The 26,943-nt window shown below is 48.0% G+C and overlaps 1 protein-coding gene across 1 annotated transcript; it reads right to left on the bottom strand.

Moving 5' to 3' along the window:
- Positions 1-249: 249 nt before the first annotated feature.
- Positions 250-22,341, bottom strand: sh3bp5b (SH3-domain binding protein 5b (BTK-associated)). The gene is made up of 9 exons (XM_030101952.1): positions 22,032-22,341; positions 20,076-20,138; positions 16,852-16,980; positions 4,233-4,397; positions 3,940-4,070; positions 3,119-3,161; positions 2,806-3,025; positions 1,991-2,353; positions 250-1,180 (listed from the first exon to the last, which is right to left on the bottom strand). Exons 1-9 carry the CDS (start codon positions 22,107-22,109, stop codon positions 948-950), a joined length of 1,425 nt encoding a protein of 474 aa, XP_029957812.1. The 5' UTR covers positions 22,110-22,341; the 3' UTR covers positions 250-947.
- Positions 22,342-26,943: the final 4,602 nt, after the last annotated feature.

The raw sequence follows: 26,943 nt of genomic DNA, 5'->3' as shown, positions 1-26,943 counted from the left end.
TACAGGAAGTTAAACCTGCGCGAGTCCGTCTCTTCATTTCTGGGAAACGGGGAGGGTTCACAGTCCTTCACGTCTGGAGGAGAAACTTTTTACACATTTCAAGACGTTTCAGGTCAGTTTTCTTTCATCTGCAACTTCTAGAGTGAATTTTTCCTTCTGAAGGAAAAAGATGAAGAAATAAATGTCTTTAAAAATGAGTTTATAGCGGTCAGAAAGTTCAGCCTGCTCTGAAATGAAATGAAGGTTTTCAACTTTAAGGAGGCAAAATGTGAAACTTTCCTTCAGATCTGGTTCGACAGCATGAAGCAGACGCTCGGCGGCGGCACGTCACTCCTTTCTGCTCTGAGCCCCAGAATTCAGAATTCGTATTTTATCATCTTGAATCAGTAATTTCCGCTGTTGAATCGATATTTTCAGGTGTTGAATTAGTATTTTGATGTTCATTTCCAGCCCTATTTCACTTCCTGTCTGGAGCTAAAAGGCGGGGGGGCCTCATGTTGGACCTCCCACTGCGGGATGGTTAGAAGAGCTCCCCCTAGTGGAGCGCTGGGATGACTTTATTGTTGGTCTGCACAGTGAAACCGTTCCTTCCATTCAAAGACAGTTTGTATATAAAATATCGTGGTCGTGGTGGAGGAGCGAGAGCGGAGCTTCTCAGAGTTCATGTGGGAAAACTAACACACACACAACGCACGCACACGCACACAGATAAGGTCAGAAAACACACCGCAGTCTTCTTTGTCGCTCACACACACACGTGAGTGACAACATGCTGAGTTTTACACTTGAAGTCGGATTAAACAGACGGAGAAGCAAGTTTTTCTGCTTTAAGTGGAAGAAAATAATTTAGAGCTTCTTCTTTTCGACATGAGTGCTGCTGAATTCTCGACACCGAGTCCTCGAGGAGCCGAAGGGAGGAGTGTGTGTGAGTGTGTGCGGGGGCACGTTCACACTCCTTTGAGCAGCACCACGGTGCGGCCCGCCTCCAGCTCCGCCTCCGCCTTGGGGTTCTTGGCGCTGTCGGCTTTCTGGCGCCGCAGGTTGAGGAAGCTGAAGCGGGAATCCAGGCCGAAGCCGCGCTTGGCGCCGGGCGGCGGGACGTGGGCGGGGTTGTTGTTGTTGTTGGCGGCGGTGGGCGGGGCGTTGTCCAGACGCACCTCTGCACCGTCGGCCCGGTCGCCTGCAGCCAGGAGGAGGAAAGTTAGGCTTCATGGAGAGAAACATGAGGTCCGAGGGCCCAAAACAGGCCCCCAAGAGGCTCCAATCGGTCCGAACCACTTGAAACGTTTGACTTGATCTTAATTATTTCCAACATGTGGGACAGGAAACAATAAAAAAGAAAAAAAAAACCTTCAGAAATGAAAAAAATGTAGAAAAGAAGTAAGCTATTTCATCATCAGAACAATTTTTATCTTTCAGTAACCTCAATCAATTTTTTCCATTTATCAATCTGATAAATTCCAGTGATCAGTGGCTCTAATGAACCTGGTTCTGCAGCTTCAGAGTTTGTTTCTGAAGCAGATTGATCAGAAAATGTGACGACGGGCAGGAAGTCTGACTAACGGCGACAAAGAGAAACTGAACAGTCTTAAATTTAAAAAATGTTAAACTTATCAAGACAAATGTAGAAAAAAAAAAAAGATCTTAAAATGAAAATAATGTAACAAATGTTCCTGTTTGGAGCCGTGACGATGATCTATTTATTATTTAACCGTCAGATCAACACTTCGGAACTGGATCTTTAAGCTTTAGGCTTCATTTACACAAAAATTTCATTTCCAAGGAGACGGAACTTCAAGCCTCTGAAAACAACTTTTTTTAAAACGAACTGACTTCGTCTCCATGGCAACCGGGAGAACATCCCTGTTCTTGTCAAATTTGTTTATGTTCATCAGAAAAACCATCAGCAGCTCCCCCTAGTGGCCAAACAGCAACACTACACACTCTCAAACCGTCGCCGCGTAACGGCGGAACATTTCCCATCACGCACCTCTCTCCAGGTCGCACTCGGGCGACGAGGCGCCGCTGCACTCGCTGCGAGGGCCGAGCACCGGAGAGATGAGGCCGAAGTCGGACAGCGACACGGTGCTGGGCAGGTCCAGGCTGCAGGGCCGCGACGGCGGCGCCGGCGAGGAGGCGGAGGACGAGGAGGACGGGGTGGGGGACGGCGAGGAGGCGGAGCAGGACGAAGACGAGGACGAGGAGGAGGAGCCGGCGAAGGGGCAGGGAGACAGGAGCTCCTGGGGGCTGCTGGGAGACGAGCCCAGGCTGCAGGTGGAGCGAGTCTCCGAGTCCTCCTCCGACATGAGGCTGCCGCCGGCGCACGGCTCGTCGTCGAAACACACCGACGCCACTGTGGGGGCAGGGGGGGGGGGGGCAGCGTGAGCAGCTATAAATAGAACCGAGTGTCACATCGTGTTTCATTCTCCCCACACTAATCAAAGCACACAAACGCACCACACTACTGCTGCTGCTGTGATTTTCGGCCACACACGGTTACCATGGTAACGACACCCTGCACAGCCTGCAGCCACAAGGTGACGCTGCGTCAGGTTTCCTCCAGCGGAGCTGGATTTTCTTCTTCGGGTCCAGCAGTGAGATTTAAACTCCTCCCATTATTTCAGACAGGATGAGGTTTTTAAATCTGTCTGCAAACAGGCCCCGCCCCCTCAACCAGCCACGAGGCCCCGCCCCTCCTGAAGCCAACAGGCATCTGTTGCTCAGCAGCGCCGACCCAACATGCTAACTGCGAGCTCTTCAGAACATGCTAGCTTGTAATCGGGTTCTAAAAGGAGAGGCGCTCACTGGATATTCCGTCGGAATCCATCTTGAATTCGGAGAGGTCGTCTCCCGTCACGCCGTCGCCCTCGGAGCCGACGCCGCGGACCCGGGGCCCCATGGCGGAGCTGCGCCGCCGCTCGTGGATCTCGTCGGAGATGGTCTCCAGGCTCCGGAGGGCCGCCTTGTACTGACCTTTGGCCTGGGAGAGCCTGGCCTGCCGCTCGTCCACCGTCTTCTTCAGGTTCTGACGGGACGACACCAAACGCCAACCTCTGGATTAAAGCTCTTTGACCGACTGAAGGTTCTGGACGAGAGGAGAGGGTCAGAGGTCACCTACCTCCAGCTGCAGGTAGTATTTGGCCTTCATCTCAAAGTAGGGCCTGAGGAGGAGGAGGAGGAGGAGATTAGATCAGAGGGGAGAATCCACAGTAACCCAGAAAGAGAACAGCACCCGCGCCGTCGCCATGGTAACCTCCTGCAGGATGCAGAGCGGATTAACACCCTGCTGGGGAAACAGCAGCCCGTCGCTCTCGCCTTCGCCTCCGTCTTACACAGGCTCACACACTGAGATTCACAGTTTACATGGGTTTTTTTGCCCTCAGTGTGGACTGTCAGGTTCAGGCTCATCAGGCTGAAATGTCTCTTCAGCGGAGCGGCCTTCACGGCTCCACGCGGCGCCGAGGTGGATCTCAGAGACTACACAGGAAAACTGAGCCTGTCCGTTTTCCTGTCAAGTAAAACCTGAGTGTGTGCTTCCGATGCCACCTGGGACACGGCGGTCTGTTTCATAACGTCATGTGACGCCGGAGCCGAGAAGCGGCTCGTGACTGAACCACTTCCCCTTTCTGGATTTCGGACACCTGACGGTTCGGTTCCAGAGAACAGAGAAGTAAAACCCGCCTGCTTTTCTGGGAAGGTAACCGAGATCAAGACGAGGCCGCAGGAGGAAAGACCAACGTCAGCTGCCACGACGCCGTTTGGTTTACCGGCTGACAGACAAACAGTCCTGGAATCCAGAGGTTTGAGGCTTCAGGGCTTTTTTCTTCCTACAGCTGATTTAGTTTCAGCTTTCTGATTCTTTTACCAGCCGATATATTCCTGAATGCAGCTGAACGCAGCCGCGAGGCTGAGGAACCGTCCGGATCTTTCTGGTCTTACTTGGACTTGTTGATGGTGCGCTTGAGCTTCTTCTCCAGCTGCTTCATGCGGCCGATGGCCGCCGTGTATTTGGCCGCCGTCTCCCTGTGCAGCAGCTCGCTCCTCGTCTTGGTCTGCTCCGCCTCCATCACCTGAGCAGAACACGGGGACACAAATCATTCCCCGACACCTGGAGCAGGTAGACTCCGCCTGCTGGAATCAAACCAGCCTCCGTCGTCAGGAAGTTCCTCCTGAAAGCTAAAGAGACTGAACTGCGAGGTAAAAAGAAGCGGTGACCTCCGACCCCTGCTCACCCTCTGAGTGGCGTGGTTCAGCATCTCCTGCCAGGCGGAGTCGAACTGCCGGTTGTCCTCCTCCAGCAGCCGCTGCTCGGCCAGGGAGATGGTCTCCTTGGCCGCCCGCAGAACCTCGGTGGCTCTCTGGAAGTCCTGCGTGGCTTTCTGGGCCTCCAGCTGAGCCTGGGGAACCAGACGCCTCGGTTATACCTTCAGTTCAATTCAGCTTTATTTATCAAGTGCCAATTACAACATGGTGGTTTCAGACACTTTACAGAGGAAACCCAACAGATCCACATGAGCAGCATGAGCCACGGTGGAAAGGAAACACTCCCTTTTAACAGGAAGAACCTTGCAGAACCAGGATCAGAGCAGAACCAGGCTCAGAGCAGAACCAGGCTCAGAGGAGGAGAACCCTGCAGAACCAGGATCAGAGCAGGAGAACCCTGCAGAACCAGGCTCAGAGCAGAACCCTGCAGAACCAGGCTCAGAGCAGAACCCTGCAGAACCAGGCTCAGAGGAGAACCAGGCTCACAGCAGAACCAGGCTCAGAGGAGGAGAACCCTGTAGAACCAGGCTCAGAGCAGAACCCTGCAGAACCAGGCTCAGAGCAGGAGAACCCTGCAGAACCAGGCTCAGAGCAGGAGAACCCTGCAGAACCAGGCTCAGAGCAGGAGAACCCTGCAGAACCAGGCTCAGAGGTGGCGACTTTCTGCTAACTACAACCTTCACTGGTGTGTTTGAAGCTTCTGCCTCTCTCGAAGTCTCTCAGAGGCTTTTCTTAAACCCAGAACCTGGAAAATCACTCGAGCAGTTTTCAAAACTGTTTTAATGTTTTGTCCAAATCAGTTAAAACCGAAGTGAAAAAGTGAAAAGAGATGCAGTCCTGGGAAACCGAGGACATTTTTGCATTTTTCGTTTCACAATTAATGCAGAAAACCAGAAGCTTGCTTTGGTTTGAAGGCGGCCGGTGTCGCACTGTAAGCTCATCTTGCTGAGGGTGAGGGAGTGAATGATCTGAATGAGCAGCGCAGCGCCGTCCTCTGCAGTTCACCTCAGGCCACACCCCCAGCAGCCTCATCCTTAAGAACACTTCAAACACCAGCTGCGCGCAGCTCCGCCCCCTCATCGAGCTCCGGCTCGCCGCACCGGCTCCCGGCCACGGCAGGACTCCGGCGACTGATAAGCAGCATTAAAAGCAGCCGAGCTCCGAGAGGAACGTGCACGCAGCGCATGACATGAATGTGATGAATGAGTGAAGTGCCGCAGTAAATCCCGGCTCATCTCCTCCTCGGAGGGGAAAACGAAGCAGCTCGCCGCTTTCCTGAGAGCGTGAAGGGAAAGAGCGCCGCTCGGGAAATAAGAATCTGCACAGAGCCACAAATCCCTCCAACAACGGTTTTCTGATCATGAAATTCTACCGACCCGGTTAACGAGAGCAGAGCTGCGGAGCAAACGTCAGCGTCTGATCTGCGTCTCAACAGGCATTCTACTCGACCCGATCGGTTCCAGGTGGATCTAACCAGGACGGTGAAGCACAAATCAACACGCAGCTGCATCGTCTGGAATCCACGACTTATTTACAGATGTGTCTCGAACACAGGCCTGTTAAAAACAACGCAAGATTATTTATCGGTTTATGACACAAAACCGTTTAAAAATCAAAAATCCTCTAAAAAGTGAAGCATTCAATGAGTTTTCATTGCAGAAAAGCTTCAGGTTTACACGACAGCGTTATGAAAATGATGTCCGTTTCCATGGAAACGACAGAAACTGAAAACCATGCCAGGCCACAAGCTGCACAGCAGCGTTTCCTGAAAGTCGAGTTTTCTTTCTTGTCTGCACAGACAGAGCCGGAGTCTGAAAAACTGTCAGGAAGCAACAGATCAGGAAGAGAGACGAGCCGAGCAAACACAGGGAGAACATGGAGCTCCACACTCTGGGTGGAGGCTCCTCTGCTGGCTGGGTGAAACCGGAGCAGACCGGCTGGATCCGTTCCGCCGCCGCGTTGGACAGCCAGATCCGGACACACGGAGGGGTTTCTGAGGAACAGACTGCGAGCGTCTGATCGTCTGAGCAGCCAGAAACCGGCTTCACCCAGCAGAGAAACAGACTGTAGCCGTTCGCTCTTTTACACGTCGGAGCCGAAGCGACTCTGGAAGAAAAATCCCAAACTCCTCCAGAACGGCGAGCGAGTGAAGGTCGAGGTCCGTCCAGGCGATCGGAGTTAAGGTCACCTCCAGCAGCGGAGGGCATCGGTTCACACTCTCTCCTCACTGAATCAGCATCATGTTTGAAATCTGACTCCATTCAGCTGCTTTTAGGCTCATTTTCCTGAAAGTACCTCGAGTTTCCCCAATACTTCCACCACAGACATGATAACGTATATTTAAATGTGTGTATATATATATAAACTGGTTCTTTCGTTGTTTTTCTGGTGTTTCTCTGTTCTGCCTGGAACTGCTGGCGGTTTACATGACGCTGAAGCAGTCACATGAAAAACATTTCTAGGAATGTGTCGCCGGTCGGCTGCAGACGACAGACTGACCGACATCGCCGCATGCTCGCAGTAATTGCATTAAGGACGGTCGTCAGCATGCCGACGCAGCGGGATCAAAACAAGCCGGGCGCTGTGAGCGTCACGTGGCCTGAACGCTGCAGGAAGCCAACGGTTTTCGGTTTGAAAGCCTCCCTGGTCTTTTGGAGCCGCCCTTGAGCCAAACGATCCATTTTCCCGCTCCGGTCGCGGTAAAGACTTTGGAGATGCTAAATTTGTGTCTCCATCTGTCGTCTCCCTGGAGATTACTGCCTCGCGGCGCCGCTTCTGTGGCGGAGTTTTAGTCTTGTTTTCCTCCTGCTCCGCCGTCACGTTGACCACAACAAACCCATCGTCCACGTGCTCGCCGGCCCGCCTCCACCCGGCCTCCACCCTCCGTCAGCACAGGCGTCACACCGGTCTGACCGAGGAGAGGAAGGAGAAAAGGTGTTTTCTGTTCTCAAAGGATGAAACGCTCAGAGGGGATTCAAGAGATTTTACTGAACAAATCAGACTCGGCTGAGTTCGTGCTTTTCAGAGAGGAGTCAGAGAATGTTTGGCTTTCAGGACGCTTTACAATGAGAGAAAAGAAAACAAAACACAAGCCACATAGTTTGCATTCTGTCAGTTGTGACAGCGTTACCACTTCCTCCATTTTTACTAAAAAAAACAAGCCAAACATTGCAGCAAGGGTTGTTTTTTTTTGTTACCGTTTAGTTTACACAACTCCGTTTCCACACCCAACATCTGACTTTCACTCATTTTGAAAACATGAGTCCTTCATGACGTCGCAGGATAAAGTCAACGGTAAGAATCGAATATGATGCTCCATTTTCTAAGAATCTGACTGGATGTCCAGGTGTGCTCAGTCTGGGGGTCAAAGACATTTCATTCCAGGGGCCTCATCGAGAACATCGAGAACAGTTCCACCTCGAGTGGGTCGGAGCGGTCAAATCAGTTACAGAGTATTCATGATTAAAATGTGTGTAGTTACCAAAAAATCAAACACTTAGAGAGGAAAGTGACTCCAATATCAACATGGTGCCAATTTTAATGAAAATACAGAGAAAAGTCCAAAAAAGTCTGTTTTTACAGACACTAGCAGAGCAGAGCTCGCTGGAGACGTCCGGACTGGTTCTGACTGAACGGCTCTGCTTTACAGACACATGACGCCTGTCTTTAGAGGCACTGAGCGCTGCTGCTACTTCCTGTCAGGCCGAGTTCGGTTTAAAAAGGTAACTCTGCAGCTCACTTCTGCTTTTGAAGCCAGCGCGATGAGCCGCAGGCTGCCGGCGCGTGACTGAGATGAAGAAACACCTTGAAGTCTCACACTTCCCCCATTTTGGTTTTTTGCTTCCTTTAATATCCGTTCGGTCGTCTTTTCATCGCGGCTCGACGTCTCCGTCCTCGCCGCCCCGTCATCTCCACTCGTCCTCCTCGCGTTTCATCTTGATCTGCTGTCATCCACGTGTCTCCTCCCATCAGTCTCCCGGTCGCTACCTTCTAACCGGCCTTCCTCCCAGGCTGTCACTTCCTGTATCCAACTTCATCTCTCTTTTCTCGCTACGCCTCTGACGTGGCTTCTATTTACATCTCCATCTTTCCGTTTCACCCTTAATCCTCCAGCCTCTCCTCTCTTCTCCACCTCCTGCTTCCCCTTGTTTGCTCTTGTTCTTCATGTTTTAATCGCTCGGCACACAAGGCTCTGGAACTCGCAGCGAGTCCGGCCTCCCGAGGAAAGGCTACATGTGAGCAATGCTGAACTTGAGAAAGCGATCTGCTTCGTTCCCGGTTTCCTCTGGACGACAGGAGGCCGTTCGGCTCGGCGTTCAGTTTAATTATTCAACAGATCCTTAAACCGACACGTGCCTCGTTAAAACGTTGAAGACGGGAGCGGCTCACGGCCCCGGATCATCCCAACGCCGTTCTCACAAAGTCAAACCAGGCAACGGCTTCACAGCTCTGGAAATCATTCAGGAATTATGCATGAAGGTGCAGAGCTGCAAAACGTACGAAGCAGTCAAACAGCAGCAGCAATTCCTCCGTTAAGAGAATCGATGAGGATGAAGCGACGAAGAGGAGGCGGCGACTGAAGCGAGTCACGTTCTGCGTTTGATCCGCTCTGCGTTCCCACTTCAATCCACTCTAATTGAGCCACAGGAGGACATTTGCGGGTCTGCAGAGACCTACTTTTCAAGCCGGTTTGACGAGCGCGGCGCTGGAAAACGGCACATATGGACTGCAGCGGTGCAGCAGTAACAGCAGGGTTCACTCTCCCACCCAGCCGAGCGAGAGCGCAGAGTTTCACCAGGACCCAGACCCGGTTAACACCAGGATCCAAGAGAAAACGCAGCGTTTTGGGACACTGGTTCGTTTGGGCTTGATTCATGTGTGCTTTAGCAGTCAATATTCAGAATTAAGCAAGCTGACGAGCCCTGGACGCAGCTCTCTAATGAGCAGGAAGGTAAACTGTAGTCTTGTATCGGTCAAAGCAGACAGACGGAGGACAGCGGACGAGTCTCATCAGTCAGGATGTCGCTGGGAGGAAATGAGCCTTTAGATCATCCCAGACGTCCCGCTGACCTTCACTCCGGCTCTGAAGCTGCTGACCACACGACACGCTCAGACTTCATAATCTCCTCCTCCGTCAAACACGTCACCTCCAGCATGTCCTTCACTCACTGAGGAACAAGACTGAAGCATGTGTGTCAGAAACATTTCCAGAAGGTTCATATCTCTCCTGTTCCTGATGTGTGTTTGTGCAGCAGGTCTGGACAGTACCGTCTCCTGAGCGCTCCGTAAACATGGACCACATGACGCTCTTGTTGTTTTGGTGCGCCCTGATAACACCAGAAAATCTCAATTGGATTTATCAAGAGAGAGAGAGAGCGACTCGCTCTGACCGCGATATGCAACAGAGCTGCAGGCTTCAACAAGCCGTGGAGGGATTCGGACCGGGAGCCTCAGCCTGTGATGTCCGCTGCACACTCTTCAACAGGCAAATTAACCCAGATACATACGGACTGCTGCAGTCACGGACGTGCAGAGACAATCCAGGGCAAAGAGTGACTTTCTAGACCGGCGGATGTCAAACATAAGGAACATGGGCCAAAACTGACCCGCAAGAGGCTGCAATCTGGCCAAACCACCAAGCAAATGGTGAAAACTCACAAGAAAACTCAAAGAGACGGTTGAAAACAAGAACAAAACCGTTACTGACGCTAAAGAGGGAACATAGCTTCATGAGCTACTCGGTAACTGTGCCGAGATATTTAAATGATAAAACACACTGAAGATTATAATTGCCCGGTACTGCGCGCATGATTCAGTGAATTTAGTGTATTTAAAATTTAACCACGTACTCCGAGTGTTTTCTGTTAGTATGAAGACGTACGGTCTTTTTATAGAGCGTTACAGATTAGACAGAAAGGCAGCTCTCACACCAGGTTTCTCCAAAACAGAGGGAAACGGCTGTAAATCCAGCTTTAAACCTTTGAGCTGAGAGGTTAACCTGCAGAGGTTAAGTCTGAACAGAGACTTTGAACTTGTAACTGTACGGGTCCGGTGTTTTACAACTTCCAATAAACCCGATTTAACTCCTTTAGCCCGTTTCTTAAAGGTCTGAGTGGTTTGTTCAGAGCCAAGGATCAGCCAGGGACGTGAAGTGGTTGATTACTTCAATCCCTCATTAAATAGAGTCTCATGAGCAGAAATGTTGATTTTCTTTCAAATAAAATATTTCACTTTTTAATGTTTTTCTCCCACATTTCTCTTCAAATTTAGGTTAAAACTTACTTTCTTTTTTGTTACAGGGAAGTCTGATAACATTTTCATGGACCAGAACATTTCTTGCGACACTTCTGCAATTTAAGGTCACGAAAAGTTTCAGGCACACCAAGAATTACTTGCTATAAAAGGAGAAACTTCCGTTAAATCCAGCAGCCTGTGTGAGCCGTGACTGTAGGAATGTGCAAGAGTAAAAAAAACTGAACTCGCTCAAGTTAAATTTCTTATTCAGAACAAATTTTTTTGCCCCTTCACATGACCGTCTTAAGTGTGTGTGTGTGTGTGTGTGTGTGTGTGTGTGTGTGTGTGTGTGTGTGTGGATATCGCTTCATTAAATAGGGAGGTAAACAAACCCACAGCGATTATTCAGGCGCCGTCAGCGTTCAAAGAGAAACTAAGCACACTCCTCTGACGCGGCGTCCTCGACTCTTATGCAACGCCGGCCATACCAGTGTTATGACAATACCGTCACGTGCACACGCACATGCACACGCCCACAGGTGGTAAAGGAGAAAGCAGGTGATCTCCAGATGATCACCAGCAGCCCTGATAAACACACCTCAGATAACCGGAGAGCCGGGCGGGGGCGGCGGAGGGCGGAGGGCACTGGGAGACGTGAGGCAGGGGACAGAATGTTGTTTGAAGACAACAATCAGTGAGTCACTCCCCAAACTCAATTTGATCTGGCGTTGCATAACTAAATACCAGGAAGCGTCGGCGGCTCGCAGCGTTCAGGTTTTCTAAGATTTCATTGTTGTTTTCCAGGCGGACTGAATCTTAAGAGAATTTGCGGTTTTCCAGGATTCCTGAACTTCCGATGGTCGAGGAAACATCTGCAGGCAACTCTGGCCTGTGATTGGCTGGTTCACAGCTGAATCTGTCTGCTTTCTGATTGTCTCCAGATATAACCAGCAGTCTCAACAGTGACAGGAATACAAGTATGATATGAAGATTAATCAACTACAGGATCACTTTCGAGAATGTTTGCATCCGAATTCCTCAGGAACCAGAGCTTCTGCTGTGTTTTGATTCAAATGAGGAGGAGTGATGGTCGACGTCGCCTTCCCTCCACCAGCTCCGCCCGTCCTTCTGCCCACCCGCAGTCCGTCTCCGACACAGAACCAGAACAACCACAGCTCCCAATCCAAGCGCTGCTCTCTCTCCACCTCCCTCCGAGATCGTCCCTTCCAAACGAGCGTATCGTCCTCCTCTCAGTGCGGGATTTACTCGCCGACTTCACCTCGCTTTCCCGTTACTGACCCCAACATCTGTCCAGGACGCCGTTATGTTCCCCGGGGACGACGCCGGGGAGCGGCGGCCACAGTTAACGTCAGCATGTTGAGGATTTATTTGAGCTGGAATAGATTGAGAATATGAGTCCTGAGAGCCTGTTTTCACATTTCTCAGTGAGAAAACAGAACAAAGTCATGACTGTCAGCAGCTCAGCGGTTTGGATCAAAAACATCGTTTCCACACATCAAGGCGAAACACGGAGCTGGATTGTCTCACTGAATAGATCTTATTAGCAGCTCCAGGTGCTCACATGCTTCGGTTGTTCCTTTACTTCCATCCAGCCGAGGTGAATAAATACTGAACCTGATGCATATTTCAGAACATCTGGGGGGGAAAAAAAAACCCCACTTCTGAAAGTTTAGCTCCAGATACAGCAGCTCCTGTCGTTCCCACCAGAGTCAGCACTTAAAAAGCTGCACGGCTGAAGTGAAGTGCACTCGAGCGATCGCTCCTCCGACTCTTCAGCCTCATCGCCCTGACCCACTTCCTCAGCTAATGTCATCAGTCACTGGTCCTTTTTTAAACTTTTGGAGCCACCTGACAGCCGGAGAGTTCAAAAAGGGGGAAAACGAGGAGCTTAAACCAGTTAGAGTCCAGAGACGCCGGACTGCTCAGGAGAGAGCGAGAGAGAGCGAGAGAGAGCGAGAGAGAGCGAGAGAGAGAGACCACGTTGGCCTCATGCAGGAGGAAAGACGGCCTCAGCTCTTCAGAGAGCAACACTTCTAACCTCACTGAACCGAGAAAGTTTTCATGAACACCACAGCTGTAAATGGATACCCAAAATGCAACCTTCATAACTATCTTACAGTTTTTAATCTGACTGGATGTTCTGAGATCGGTGCAGGCAGGAAACCCGTATTGTTCGTCTTCTGCATGGCCGACATGCTAACGTGTCTCTGCTAGCACTCGCACCATTAGGAGCTTTCCATTTATCTGGCATCTGGACTCAAGGTCAAAGTCGGTCATTAGTCTCCATCGGCCGCCGCCGCCGCCGCTCCCTGGGCGCCACCTTGCTACTGCAAATAATTTGGTCCTGATCAAACGAGAGCGAGAGGCTGTATGAGCAGCAAAACAAAGAGTCTTGGATTATAAAGTAATGTGTGCACAATGTTCTGAAAGGGAAAGACAAAGCTGAACTGAGATGACGCAATGCGAGGGAGGGAAGGCAGAAAGGAGTCGAGAGTCGAGGAGACCAGACGGCTCAGATCCTTCCACAACAACCAAAACATATTTCTCTCATCATGTGAAGTCAAACCGCTGGATTGAGTTTTTCTTCCAGCTGTGCAGCCGAAGCGCCGTCACAGGTCATCTGAAGGCGACTAACAAGATCCAAACGTCACGCCGCGGCGTCCCGACAGGCCCCATGAGCACCGAGCGCTCAGACAAAGAAGCCCTGTGTTCCTTTCACTGCAGGTATTTTTAGCTGGAGGATCATTAAAGTAAAGAAAGACATCAAGGTGACTGCTGGAGTGTGTGTTCGGCTGTGTCAGGAGCCATTTACATGATTCTCCAGCTGGAAACGGCTTTATTAGTCATTAAACACAAAGCCAGAAAATAAAACGTTCAGACTGGAACCAGCAGCTGCTCTCGCTCCACTTCGGCTCCATTTTGGTTCCAAAAGCATTTCCACCATCTGTTCTGAGAAACAAACCGGCGCATCCCGACAGGCACAGCTTCAAAATGTCAACAGAGCCGCGGGGAGCTGAAGGACGCCAGTCTGGGTAACGACTCCGATTCCTCCAGGACAGTCCCGAAATACCAAGAGCCGAGAGACTGGATGGAGAACTCCCACCATCCCTGAAGGATCCTGCTCCACCCTCCAACCCAGAGCTGCTGCTGTCCAGGAGACACTGGGAGGGCGGAGGTCACGCTGCTCCTCCAAAACCCCGCCTCCTCTCAGGTTAGGAAAACTCAGCTTTCATTTGTCAATGCAGATTGGCAGCCTCGCTTCCGTCAGTCTGCCCCAGGGCAGCTGTGGCTACAGCAGCAGCTTACCACCACCCAGTATGGAGAGAATGAAAAATGCAATGTAAAGCGTCTTTGAGTGTCCAATAAAGCGCTATATAAAACCAATGTATTATTATTATAATATGGCGAGAATATATCAGGATTCTTTATAATGTTTTGTGATTATATCATACATCCAGATGCTCCATCAGCGTTTAGCCCATTAAGAGCATTCACCACGTGTCCTGAATCAGGCCGACATGATGTTTGCACAAAGAAACACGCGATCCAAGCATTTGGCTCAGGCATTCTTCCAGGTAATGTTCATGTTGTTAACAGATCTTATATTACAGTGTTATGATCATTTAAACCATGAGGCAGAATCTGCTGCGTCTCCATGTTTTACGAGTAAAAGACAAAGAAAGACGGCGTTCAGGAAGGGGAGGGGCTCAACGAGACGAGCGATGAGAAGATCTGAGAGCGGAAGGAAAACCGGCTCCCAGACAGCAACGTTTATCTGTTTCTGCTGATCTGCAGCAGAGTGAGAGCTCGCCGTGCGCTGGACGTGCGCTGGGCGGCCGGCGGAGGGTTTATACGGACCAGTGGACCGAGCGGCGGCGAGATTCAGAAAGGCTGGCCGGGGTTTCTGGGGCTCTGATCTCAGAACAGCTGAGAAAACCTGGCTGCTGCAGATAAATCAGGCCTTTGAATGAAGAAGTGTTTCAACCGCATGAAACACAGCAAACACAATGCAGAGAGAGAATGAAGAGCGAGAAAGTTCCGCTACCAGCCAGGAACCGGCAGCCAGGAGAGATAAAGGCTCCAGTTAGAAGAGAGAAAATTGGAAAACAGCAAGGTGCATCGTTCTGGAATAAAAGCACAAAACAAGCTTTTAATTACCCTGTTTCCCCCAGAACAGATATCCTTTATGGGTCTGCATGAATTATCCGACAGCAGAGGAACAATTTAAAGAGAGCAAAACCATTCCAGCCCAACGAGGCCACACCGTTTCCCTAATCTGAGAAAATGTAATCCCAACAGGCCTTTTGGAGCATCGACCCATCTCTGGAACGCGTCTTTCACACCTGGATCCACTTGGGCTTTGGATTACAGTGCGATGTGACCGGTTGGGTGTCAAAAACTCACAGGACTCTCAGTGTGTTTCAGACTCAAGCAGCTTCAGGCCATCAGCTGCTCCAGCTGCTCCAGCTCCTCTGCCGCCTGATCTCATGGTTCGAGCTGAACTCGCTGCAGTAGCGAAACGAGTTGACTTGTCGCAGGAAAACACCGGAGAGCGATCAGATCATCAGCTGGACTTCATCACTGTCGCTTTCCAACTATAATTTAAAAACCTTGTGGCATATTTTCGATCGGACCAAACCGCAGCAGAACAACAGCTGGATTGCATAAGAGCGTCACATGGGAGCCGTTTTTATGAGCGAGCATCAGCAGATTGCTGGATATGAGACAACCTTGAAAATGTGCCAGTCTCCTCTCAGAAAGAAAAGAAAAAAATCAGACCTTTTATAACTTAAATTAGATTTAGTGTCAGCATCATCCTTTTCTACCAAACACCAAGCTCTGGAGGTTTACTGTTTGTTTTTATTCCTCAGAACTTTCAGAGACTTTCTGCAGCGAAGGGAAAAAAACGTGTCGTCTTTATCTCGTCATAAACCCGAAGAAAATCTCCCTGTCAGCCCCGTATCAGACTGCGTTTGCTTGGCCGGCCATGCAGAGAACATGACGCAGCGTTCTGACAGAAAGAGAGAGCGGCGGAGCAGGAGGAACCAGAGCTGCTGCAAAAAGAGGAAAGAACGCTTCGACCTGGACCCTGGTCGCTTTTCATTCATCACTCCAGTCTCTCCTATCTTCCTCTGGAGGCAGAACCCAGCCTCACTTTGAATTTCTGTCATTTCAGAGACTAAATTAAAGGCATGAGCATTAAGAGTGAAGTCTGAACGCATGTCAGCTGACAAACACACTGAAATAAAGATAGAAGTGAACTAGCAGGTGAAACGAGAACCGGAATAACTGAACATCCTCGTCTCGGTTCCCCTGCTGTGACACTGGCAGCTCTTCCTCCCTTTAGGCTGTAATTTGCTGCAGATTTGGAGCCTCAAATAAAACATCCTGCAGCTGAAGCTTTGACAAGCAGCCAGGATGAGATCGCTTCATCTCAGATTAAAAGCCACATCAGGACGTGTGTTTTTGTCTTTCCGCCACGTCGGGACGCTCAGATACCTTCATGCCGTGCCGACGGCCTCCCGAACCGAACCGGGCGTCGAGGCAGAGCGCCACATGACCGCGCAGAGGCTTCAGAGCGTTACAGCTGCGTGGGCTCTGGCTCAGACGTGCAGGTGGCCTCTCTCGCTTTGTGTATGCACATCACACACACACACTCCGCAGAGGATAGTAAAGGAAAGTGAGATCGGTCTGGAAGGTTGCATAAGCCGCACTTTATTAGCCGGGGCTTTGATGGATTTCTCAAACTGATTATATCTCAGGATCAAAACAATATTATCTAATGTCTACAAGGAATAGCTAGAATAAAGACAAGGGAAATGATTCAAAAGAAAGACAAGCAATGAACCGTCATTATAAGACCACAGAAGAGCAATCCCAGCAAAGCACCTGCAGGGGAACTGGGTCACTGTCCTGAAAATTCCTCGACACAAGTTCCCCAGTTTGAAGTAAACAGAACTAAAAAGAGAAATCTTGTTCTGACATTTTAATTTCCCCAAGATAAAAAACAAATGAGACGACAAAGAGCCCATTGATAACGAGGCGCCGTAGCGAGCTGGACTTCTCTATGGAAAAACAGGCATGAAAAGCCATTAATCAAATGGTATTCGAGCGTCCAATAGCAAGAAAGCTCCAGCTCCCATATCAAGACGACACACTTCAGATTTCTCCTGAACTTAATGAGGACTAACAGGGAGCACACCGTGAGCCATTCTCTCTGAAGCATCAGGTGCATCATGGGAATAATCAAAGCATTGTCCTATGGATGGAGACGAGCAAACGTGTGTGTGTGAAAGTTCCCATCATGCCTTTCCCTCCCAGGCAGGCACCCACCTGTCTGGCCAGCCGGCGGGCCTCCCAGTAGGGTTTGGACTCGTCCACGGCCTTCCCGATCTTCTTCACCAGCTCGTCCAGCTTGACGGTGGCCTCCACCAGGACGGAGCGGAACCTCTGCCTCGCATCCTGAAGAAACAAGCAGGAGAGTCCGGCTGAGGTCTGCAGAAACCGGAGCGACCGCACTGGATGAAAACCTGTTCTCAGGTTCAGTGAGGGAAGCAGAACATCTGAAGTGTCCTTGAGCAAGGCCCCGTCCTCAGCTTCCTCCAGAGGATGAGCGAGCACTGTGGTGTGTCCGGGCAGGCCGGGTTATGAGTAATCACGTAAAGAGTGTTGAGGCTGCCGAAGCTGTAAAACTTTATAAGTCAATTCAATTTCCCATTTAACCGCCTCTCATGAAAGCTGAGCGGGGAGCGGCAGGTCTGCCAAAGCCTCAATTAGTAACTACCGTACACCAGTTTTCAGAGCGCAAAACTTCACTGAGACGCTAAAACGTTGTGTAGACGGAGCCGAGAACCCGGTTCTAGATCTCAGTCTTAGATACAACTCAGAAAATCAACTCTTCTCAGAGAGTCCGCCCGATGTGGAAATTCCAGATCGTTCTCCCAATCTGACCTCTGGCCTCGATCGCTCTCCTGGCCTGTTGATTTCTTGGCTGAGGAACTGAAACTTGCTGTATTGTTGCCTGAACTGGAAGTTGACCTAAAATATAAAGAACCACAAGAACCAGTCCAAGCATGCATGTGAAACTTGAACATTAGAGCGCCGGTTACGGCTGACACACTTTTCCCCCCCGAGAGTCCCGATGAACACTGAGGAATCGACCGCAGCCAATCGGATTAGAGCAGCCCGCCAAACACCGTCTGATGCAATTCTAATAAATGTCAGGAAGCAGATTCTCATCTTACAGAGCCTCGTTTGTCCACTTCACCAAGGGGAATTTCTATGACTTTTATCTGAAAACCTCCAGTCAAGTTAATTGGAACAAAGGGAATCAAGTCTTTTAATAACCAGAGCGCCAAAAATGCCAAGAGGCACAAAAACAAGTCTGGAAACTCCACAGGTCGACAGAAGCAAACTGTTTTCGATGCAATAGATCAGACTCTTTTCTTTAGACGTAACATTTCCGACCCGACTTTAAAGGTTATCCAGACGCTGCAGCTAAACAAGTTATTTACAGCTAAAATGAAAGAAAACAACCCTGCCGGCCAATTAGAGGGACCTGAAATCTAAAGGCTGTTTTCAGTCTTCTGAGGGACTTCAGACACATCTGCCAACCTCAGGGTTCAGACTCTGAAAGTCCTCGGCAATCTGTTGGGGTCAGATCAGAGTATCAACCAAGAAGGAGACAGGAGGTGGACAGGAGGTGGACAGGAGGTGGACAGGAGGTGTCCCGCCCTCAAAACAACCTTGAAAAAGGAGAAGCAGAGAGTTTCCAGGTTTCTAACATCATACATGGAGTCATAATGAGAAACCGAAGCACGGAGTAGTTAACTCCACCAGGCCTCCTCGTTGCTTCGCCCCCCACCACCACCCGTCCCACCCCACCCCGGTGTCCTGATGTGGACGCCGCAGTGCAGAGTCTCTGTCCTCCCACTCTAGCGTCGACAGATTTACGTCCCCTGGCAGGACGTCCTCGGCTCCTGGCCGTTTGCTAAATTAAACATCGTCGGCTTCACGACGGTCAAGGCGGAACGTCGCTGTGAAAATCTGAGAGGCGCGAGAAATAGTCGAAAACTTTAAACTAGGAATCTTCTGCCAATAACGAGAACATTTTCAAGGGTTCATATCCATTGAACGTCAGTCACTAACAGATAGAATGCAATCATATTTGATTACTTAGACTGGATGACTCTGCTAAATCAAGAGATGCATAACCAGCCATAACATTAAGACCATATGGCTGAGAGCGTGTTGGTCACTCTTTAAAAACAAAACCAGCCAACTGGACGAGGAGTGTTCACCATACGAACAGTGAAGGTCTGCTGTGAGACTGAAGCACCCGCAACTTGGTTCCTGCTCGCCACTTCTGATCAGAGTCAGTGCAGGTGGAACACCAAAGTGTACTTAAAGGGAACTGACTGATCACACTGCATCAACGTCACCATAACACACTCTGGCGATTGGCGATCTGATAGTGTGTTGCAACAGCTTCTGCAATTCAGCAATCTTTATAAATAAAACAGCAAAGTTTCATTGTGCTCTGGCTTCTCCTTCATGAAGCAAGAAGTCACTGAAAGCATCAGCTGCTGAAAATGATTCCCAGAGAGCAACACAACGACCTGTGTCTCAGTGTGAACAGGGGCATAAATGTGCAGTGCAGCAACCGTTACCAAAATGATGGCGTAGAAGAGGGAATTTTTCTGAAAGGAAAATGCAAAACCTATCGTCACAGACGCCGGGTCACCAACGGTGTTCAGAAATCCTGTACAGGACTCTGAAAATATCAAGCTGTGCAGAGATCAAACACAAACGGTCTTTTGGTCACCATATTTCCCCAGATCATCAAGAAGCTCTATAGTTATGCTTTTTTTTTCACATCGAATCTAATATATCAAAAATAGCTCCAAGTCCATAAAACTAAGGCCTCTTTTTGTTTGTTTGGTTTTACTTTTTTAATAAAGAAGACAAGGCTTTAACTCGCGATCACCAACTTTAAGGAACCAGCTGCATGAAAACCCCGTATCTCCAGCTGACGACGGGTCAAGTCCGTCCATACATCCACCTCAGACTCGAGCACAGGGACTTTGAACTGTGGCGCCTATAAAGCTGTACATAGAGCTGCTGACCTACATAAATGTAAGGCGAGATTTAATGGGATTCAAAGATCAGTTATGCAACTTGAACGGCCTCGACACACACCGAGACCGTCGTCTGCTTCAGAGCACTGCTTCCTGCCCGGGGCTGATTTAACCCAGGCAGGTTTGTTGGTAAAGGAGACCTGATCACTGTGAATCCATCAGATTCCAGCTTCATAAAGCAGCACTTCTCACTCTTACGATTACATCCGCTAATAAAAAATAAATAGTGAACCTGTTATTGTACAATTCATCCAGGAGACAGAGCAAAGGTCCGGCTGTACGACAGTAAAGGAACTGCTGCATCTGCACACGGCGGCGACTCCCAAACTACACTGTCTGCTGTAAATCCCACGCAGCGACTTCACCGAGCGCCCGTCCCCGGGTGCCGACGGCCGGCGGAGGCTAACGCGTGGCACTGACCTCCAGCTCGACCTCGCAGCGATTGATGTCGTCTGTGGACTGGTTGAGTTTCTCCAGCTCGCCCTGAAAGAGAAGGAACGACGCAGATGAGGAACATGAAGTCTCGAAGCCCAACACCTGGGAGGAGGCAACATCTGGATTCAATCACACGAGAAGAGACTTAATGTACATTCAGGCAGCGATCCGAGACTGGAACATAAAACAATGACGAAACCGCTCTCACTCCAAGTCTTTAACACTGAGATACTGAGACGATCACCAGCAAACAGAGAGCGACGGCATGTGATTATGAGGGTTTGGTATTGGTTAGAGATGAATAGATCTAAAATGTTATTTTCTGAGACACATTTAAACCATAAACACAGAAATCAGATACACTTATTTAATAATGTCCTCTCCTCAGAGCAGGAAACTCTGTATTATGGAGGTCAGACGGTTTCTGTCCGACTTCAAACTGACTCAGGAAAACACTGGATTTCAAAGAAAAAAGACAAAAAGGAATCGGCATCAAGTCTAATCACACTTATTTTAACTTTTAAATGCAAGTAAAGTTTAAAATAACAATTAAAGCATGAATCACCCTCAGCTTTTAGCAGTATTCAGTATTCTTTATTTCCCGATTCAAAACCATACCAGATTTCTTCTCCATTCCTATTGTGAATTACAGCTTCTTTCATGATCCAAAACTCCACTTTCAAGCCAAACAAAGTGTCTCTTTTCTGGTTTTCAGAAGCGGTAGAATAATGAGAGAAAGAGTCACACAGAGAAGAACAGACAGCTGTAAATTCAATCCTCACACATAACAGATGATTTTTATGTCTTTGAGTGACGATGAATACTAATGCATTGCTTTTATATAAAGCTTTTCTGGACAGTCAGTCGCTTTACAATACATTATTCATTCTTTCCACACTCGATGGACAATCCCCTCAACAAACCTACAGTTTCTACTAGAATATGAAACTGAAACAGAGGAGCCACACAGATGAGAAAATCCCATCTTGCTCTTTGTTGTTGGCTCATGCAGATAAGTCAGATTATGAAATCCTCTTTAGGCTTTTTAATTATTTTTGACCCGATCAGATGGCCGCAGACGGGTTGAATGGTCAGACTCAGTCGGAGAAGAGGTCGTGGTTCTGGTCTCGCGGTTTTATTGTGTGAGTGGTGGGTTTCCTTTGGCTACTCCTCTTTCCTCTCGCGGTTCGTGACCAGGAATTGCATGTAGTTGTGTGTGATGTGTGTGTGTGTCCTTGTGTTTGTTGTGTGTTGGGCTGGTTGACCGTCCAGGATGTACTGAGCCTTCACTTCACTGACATCTGGGATCGGAGCTGGATGAAGAGGCATGAGAGCTGGATGTCTTTTCAACCCCTGACAACTTCCACCTCATTCAGATATTTGATAACCATTTCCTTGTACAATTTATTGATCTTACGCGACTCTTGATCAGCTCATTTGGCTCATTTCTGCTCTGGTTTAGGATTCACGCATCAAGAGAAAAGGTTTGTCTTTCATCTTTGCAATCTCCCTAAAACACAGAACACTTCTACTTCTCTACATTGCCCAACATAAGATGTGACCAACTTCTAAACTGGAAAAATATTTTACCTAATACCAAACAAACATTATTCTAATCTCAGTATTTCATGTATTTATTGGACATATGTAGTGATGGTGTAAATAGAGAAGAGAGAAGAACAGCTTCTTTTAAAAGGCAAGTTGGAATCAGATATCATATTTATATCCCATATGAGTCATTTAAAAAGATACAGAGAAATAAAAGCAGCAGTTTCATCTCATGGTGATTTAAAAGCAGCCAAACAATGAAAGTGAGTCACAGCTGCATCATGCTAGGACTGTTAGCGGACAAACACTCAAGCTAGCCGGGCTATAATTCACCATTTATCATTAAAACGGGGGGAAAGCCCGGTTTAAAGGTAGTAAATGAGCGGTAAATACCTGGATCCTCGGGTCCACCTCCTCCTCGTCATAGTCTTCCTCGTCGTCCGACCTGCGCTCCCGGTCTGACGGATCCATGGTGGAGGAGACGCGAACAAAGAGACGGTTCTCGAGCCGGGGACGCGGCGGGCTCCTCGGACTCCGCCGGACTCCTCCGCCGCTCGAACCTCGGTCCTCAGCCAGGCAGCCGGACTCAGACAGACGGCTTTCCGAAGAGGAGCATCCCGGCTTGAAGAACCTCCCCGAGAGAACGCACCGCGGCAGCTCCGCCCGTCTGAACGTCCTTCCCCGCTGGAGTCTCCCTCCACACTGCAGCCGCCGCCGGGCGCGTGCACAGCGCGAGCTGCGCTCAGCGCGGGAACGCCCCCTTTTTAAAGGGAACGAGGCTGTATGAGGGGCGACTAGTGCCACACAGCGGAGAGGCCTCACAGAGAGGCATCATCTGCATACAGTGACTAAACACAGTCCTTTGGTCTTTTAAAGCACTGCTTTAAAGGGGAACGGTCGTTTTTACAATCTGGACCTTATTTCACATTCGTCACAACAACATTTACTCACCCGTTTGACTTTCGTGTGATTTGCAGTTGGTTCGGAGACAATTAGATGCTCCCATATCCATATAACGGCAGCGGGCGGGGCACCGACATGCAGCCATTGCAGACGCTCTTTTCTCTTATGTTTGTTGTGGGGTGGTAGATACATGTAAATTTATTAAGTCAGCATCACTTAGCGCTATTGGAAAGTCTGTAAACCGGCTAGATTGAGCAACTCTCCGGGAGCGCTGAAGTGATGATGTCATCACACTGCGCCGTGGCGCACATTCATTCTGTTTGTTTACATGGAAGTAGCGTCTCTGCTCTGCAGTCAGACCACGGCATCTCGATCGGCTTTTTTAGGCAGTCAGAGTTTATTTTCAGCTGGTTGTAACTTTGGTACAATGGTTCGAGTGTGCATATATCCTGGCTGTGAAAGTAAAATGACCAGCTGGACGTCACTGAGCTCACAGGCTCCGACTTCGTGACCGGGATTTATTGAAGCTATGGCTAATAGCGCTCAACACGGACCCCAGCATCAAAGTTCCAACTTTACCACATTTGGATTATCGGGTGTGGAGTGCCCACTTCACATCGGAGGACTTCTTCCTAGTTCAGGAAAGAAATGAAGGCCAGAAGATCCAGAGAATGAACCTCAAAAAGAATTTTTTTCTTTACTAATGTCTAGAGTTGGCTAGAATGTTATAAACTTGTTCCTACTCCTTTTGAGCAACAGTGTACAGAATATTTTACTGTTTATGTACAACTCTTGTCATTGACAGATATACTTGTATCATCCTTTGTTGTTGCTCAAATGAACTAAACAGTAAACATCCCAGCCTCGAGACATTAGTAAAGAAAAAAATGAATAGCGTTAGCGTCTTGTTACCTCGACCTGTCCTCCTCCTGCAGCCGCTGGAATGGCATTCTTTTTGAGGTTCATTCTCTGGATCTTCTGGCCTTCATTTCATTCCTGAACTGGGAAGAAGTCCTCCGATGTGAAGTGGGCACTCCACACCCGATAATCCAAATGTGGTAAAGTTGGAACTTTGATGCTGGGGTCCGTGTTGAGCGCTATTAGCCATAGCTTCAATAAATCCCGGTCACGAAGTCGGAGCCTGTGAGCTCAGTGACGTCCAGCTGGTCATTTTACTTTCACAGCCAGGATATATGCACACTGGAACCATTCTACCAAAGTTACAACCAGCTGAAAATAAACTCTGACTGACTAAAAAAGCCGATCGAGATGCCGTGGTCTGACTGCAGAGCAGAGACGCTACTTCCATGTAAACAAACAGAATGAATGTGCGCCACGGCGCAGTGTGATGACATCATCGCTTCAGAGTTCCCGGAGAGTTGCTCAATCTAGCCGGTTTACAGACTTTCCAATAGCGCTAAGTGATGCTGACTTAATAAATTTACATGTATCTACCACCCCACAACAAACATAAGAGAAAAGAGCGTCTGTAATGGCTGCATGTCGGTGCCCCGCCCGCTGCCGTTATATGGATATGGGAGCATCTAATTATCTCCGAACCAACTGCAAATCACACGAAAGTCAAACGGGTGAGTAAATGTTGTTGTGACGAATGTGAAATAAGGTCCAGATTGTAAAAACGACCGTTCCCCTTTAAAGGCTGTCCATGAGGGATGAATTAAAACATAGGTCATGAAACAAAATCAAGAAACAAAACTACAAAATACAACTGAAACAGGAATAAAAGACTATAGCAGAAATGCATGAAACCATGTAAACAGTGAAAAGTAATTTAAACAAATTAAAACAAATAAAATTAGATTAATGGATCATACTGGGTGGAAGCCAGTCAGTAAAAGCATCTTTGAAAGGTACTATATGTGTACATTGTACAATATGTGCACATGCGTGACGATTGTGCCATTGAGACATTGGTGGTGCACACCATGCACTGCGAGGGTTTAGAGTTTAGACCTGAACGGTCAAAATTCTCTAAAGGTCTCCCAACCTGACAACCTGTGCGATGCTCTCCAAAGGGGAGCTGGGGGGGAGGGAGGACGCACAGTAGAATACTACTTTTTGCACCTTTAAAAGTTGGATTTTAAAAGTGGTTTTAAACAAAGGTAGACAAGAGAGGACGAGAGATGTACATGGTTTTGAGATTCTTCAACATACATGAGAAAAATAAAAATTAGACAGACTATAAATTTTGTTCTGCTAAAATATCAAGAAGAGATGACAGACAATCAGTATAACACCAGCAACATAAATCACCAGAGACATTTCAACCAGCAGAGTTGGTCTAATGTTGTCCAAAAGTTTAAACACTAAGCATGTAAATCCAAGCCGTGTTACGTGCTAAAGGGTTTCAAGGCACACACACCAGCTATGCTACATGCTAAACATGTTCAAGTATGACTGATACACTCATTAGTATCCGAGGTTGTACGGAGGTGGTGTGCAGCAATGCAGAGCCTTCAAATTGCTTTTATATGGAGTATAAATAAAGATTTATGGCATTTACTTAGTGCTAGTATCTGTACTGATCTACTGATCAAAACTGTGTTGTGCTCTGCACAATGACAATAAAGATTATTGATTCTTGATTCTTTTTATCCTGCAATTAGTTAAAGGTTAGTACTGGTAATTAAAAAAAAAGTGTACTGACACGTCCCCAGTCTGGAGTCATTGAAACCATGTGCTGCACTACACAAAAGAGTTACAATTTCTGGAAGTCATGCAAGACTTTGCATTAATCTGGCATTGGGAGGTGCACCTGTTCGACTGGTCCTTAGCAAACAACCACTCACATGACACCAGTTCAATGCGCTGTGGCAATGCAACCTCTGAAAAGTTGTTTCAGTAGCTTTGAACCTACCATGACCACAAAACAAGAAGAAGGCAACAATAATCCAAATAACCAGAAACGAGAAACTCATCTTGGGTTTTAGGTTTAAAAAGGTCAGGGGAAACTACGCCATGTCTGATGTTTTTGGTAATTTTAAATTCTCTTCATTGGAGCTTCCTTCATTTTACAATTACTTGCTCCAAATGTAAAAAAAAATAATAATTCATGTTATAATGTCAGTCATTTTTCTGTATTAGTGTGAAACATCAGTGAGGAGGGGTAGGAGATAATAAATTTTACTTCATCCCACTCCCTTTCGAGCTAATATAAACGTGTTTATTATTGTATTGTGATGTATTGGATTGTACTGGTTTTTTGGTACTGCTGAGCACTTTGAATGAAATTCTACTGGAAATAAATAATCTGAATGAATGAACAAATGAATCCTGAATCATCTTTATTTACAGAAAGCTTCAGTAAAACAGTACTTTGCATGTAATCCCGGTCAGTAGCTCGTTCCCACAGCAGCCTCATTATGACTCTTTCTTGTAAGAAGGTCAGTGAACTCAGGTCAACACCCATCCTAAAGTTTGCTTTTAGTGTCAGCTGTGTGTTTTTATCCTAGTCTATTCAGATCTTCATTCCATTTCTGCCTCTCACAGTGTCTGGGAAGGTGTGTCTATTTCCCTGCAATTATTTTTCTTTTCTAACTACGGTCAGGTTTGGTCACATGTTTTCTGAGAGCTACTTCCTTTAGATGCAGTGACAAAGACTTTTATCACTCCTTATGTTAAAAATAATCTAATTGAATTTACTTCTTTTGTTGTGAAAACATAAGAGGGCATCCAGCGATGGCAATGAAACAAAATAACAAAACCTAAATTTAACTGTTTGCAGTAAAAAAGTGTCATTTCAGGCAGTCCCAGTAAAATCTGTGACAGGATCTCAACACGGCCGTCCCCACATTGTCATTGTCTGCAGTGTGCATTCAGCGCTGTGCTGCAGGGTTTTTCCCCTTCTGGAATTTCTGATGACAACTGCACTGTTGATAAATTTCACCTTTAGGATTGTCACCCTCAGGAGGATTGAAGGACAATTTCATGACTGTATTCAGTGAAAGCAGAGTCACTGTGAGTCTGCTGGCAGCCTGATGTCAGACTGGAAACAGCAGCTGCCGAGTCTCTATGTGTCGCCTTGGATCTCATTGTTCTGTCTCTGACAGGGAAACTTTGGCACGCTGTTGCTGTTGTTGTTGTTACTTAAGGATGATATAACAAGCTGATGACTAATGAGCCGGGAATGTCTGTAATGTGATGGAACATCATAGCAGAAATGTTTGGTTGGTTTCTACTTTTCTGAGATAGTCCAGTGATGTTTATGAACTGTTTCCTGATTCTTAAAACTTCTTCACTCTTTAACTGGTGTACCGTATACTGAGATAAAATGACAGATTGTGTTGTCTTCTATGTGCGTGACAACATGCACTTTTACACACACGTCTGCACTAGAGATAAATGTCTTTTAATCTTATTCATGGAAATCCAGTCTTTCCTC

Source organism: Salarias fasciatus, chromosome 11 (genome assembly GCF_902148845.1).
Source record: "Salarias fasciatus chromosome 11, fSalaFa1.1, whole genome shotgun sequence".
NCBI lineage: Eukaryota > Metazoa > Chordata > Actinopteri > Blenniiformes > Blenniidae > Salarias > Salarias fasciatus.
The sequence above is the reverse complement of the archived record's forward strand: the minus strand, read 5'-3'. Positions and strand labels throughout refer to the sequence as shown.

Bases quoted from the DNA above. Each gene is read 5' to 3' on its own strand.
- sh3bp5b (XM_030101952.1), bottom strand. From the start codon at position 22,109: ATGGATCCGTCAGACCGGGAGCGCAGGTCGGACGACGAGGAAGACTAT. The intron at 20,139-22,031 runs GTATTTACCGCT...CTTCTCTTTCAG, and splicing joins AGGTGGACCCGAGGATCCAG to GGCGAGCTGGAGAAACTCAA. The intron at 4,398-16,851 runs GTGGGTGCCTGC...CTGGTTCCCCAG, and splicing joins CCCGCCGGCTGGCCAGACAG to GCTCAGCTGGAGGCCCAGAA.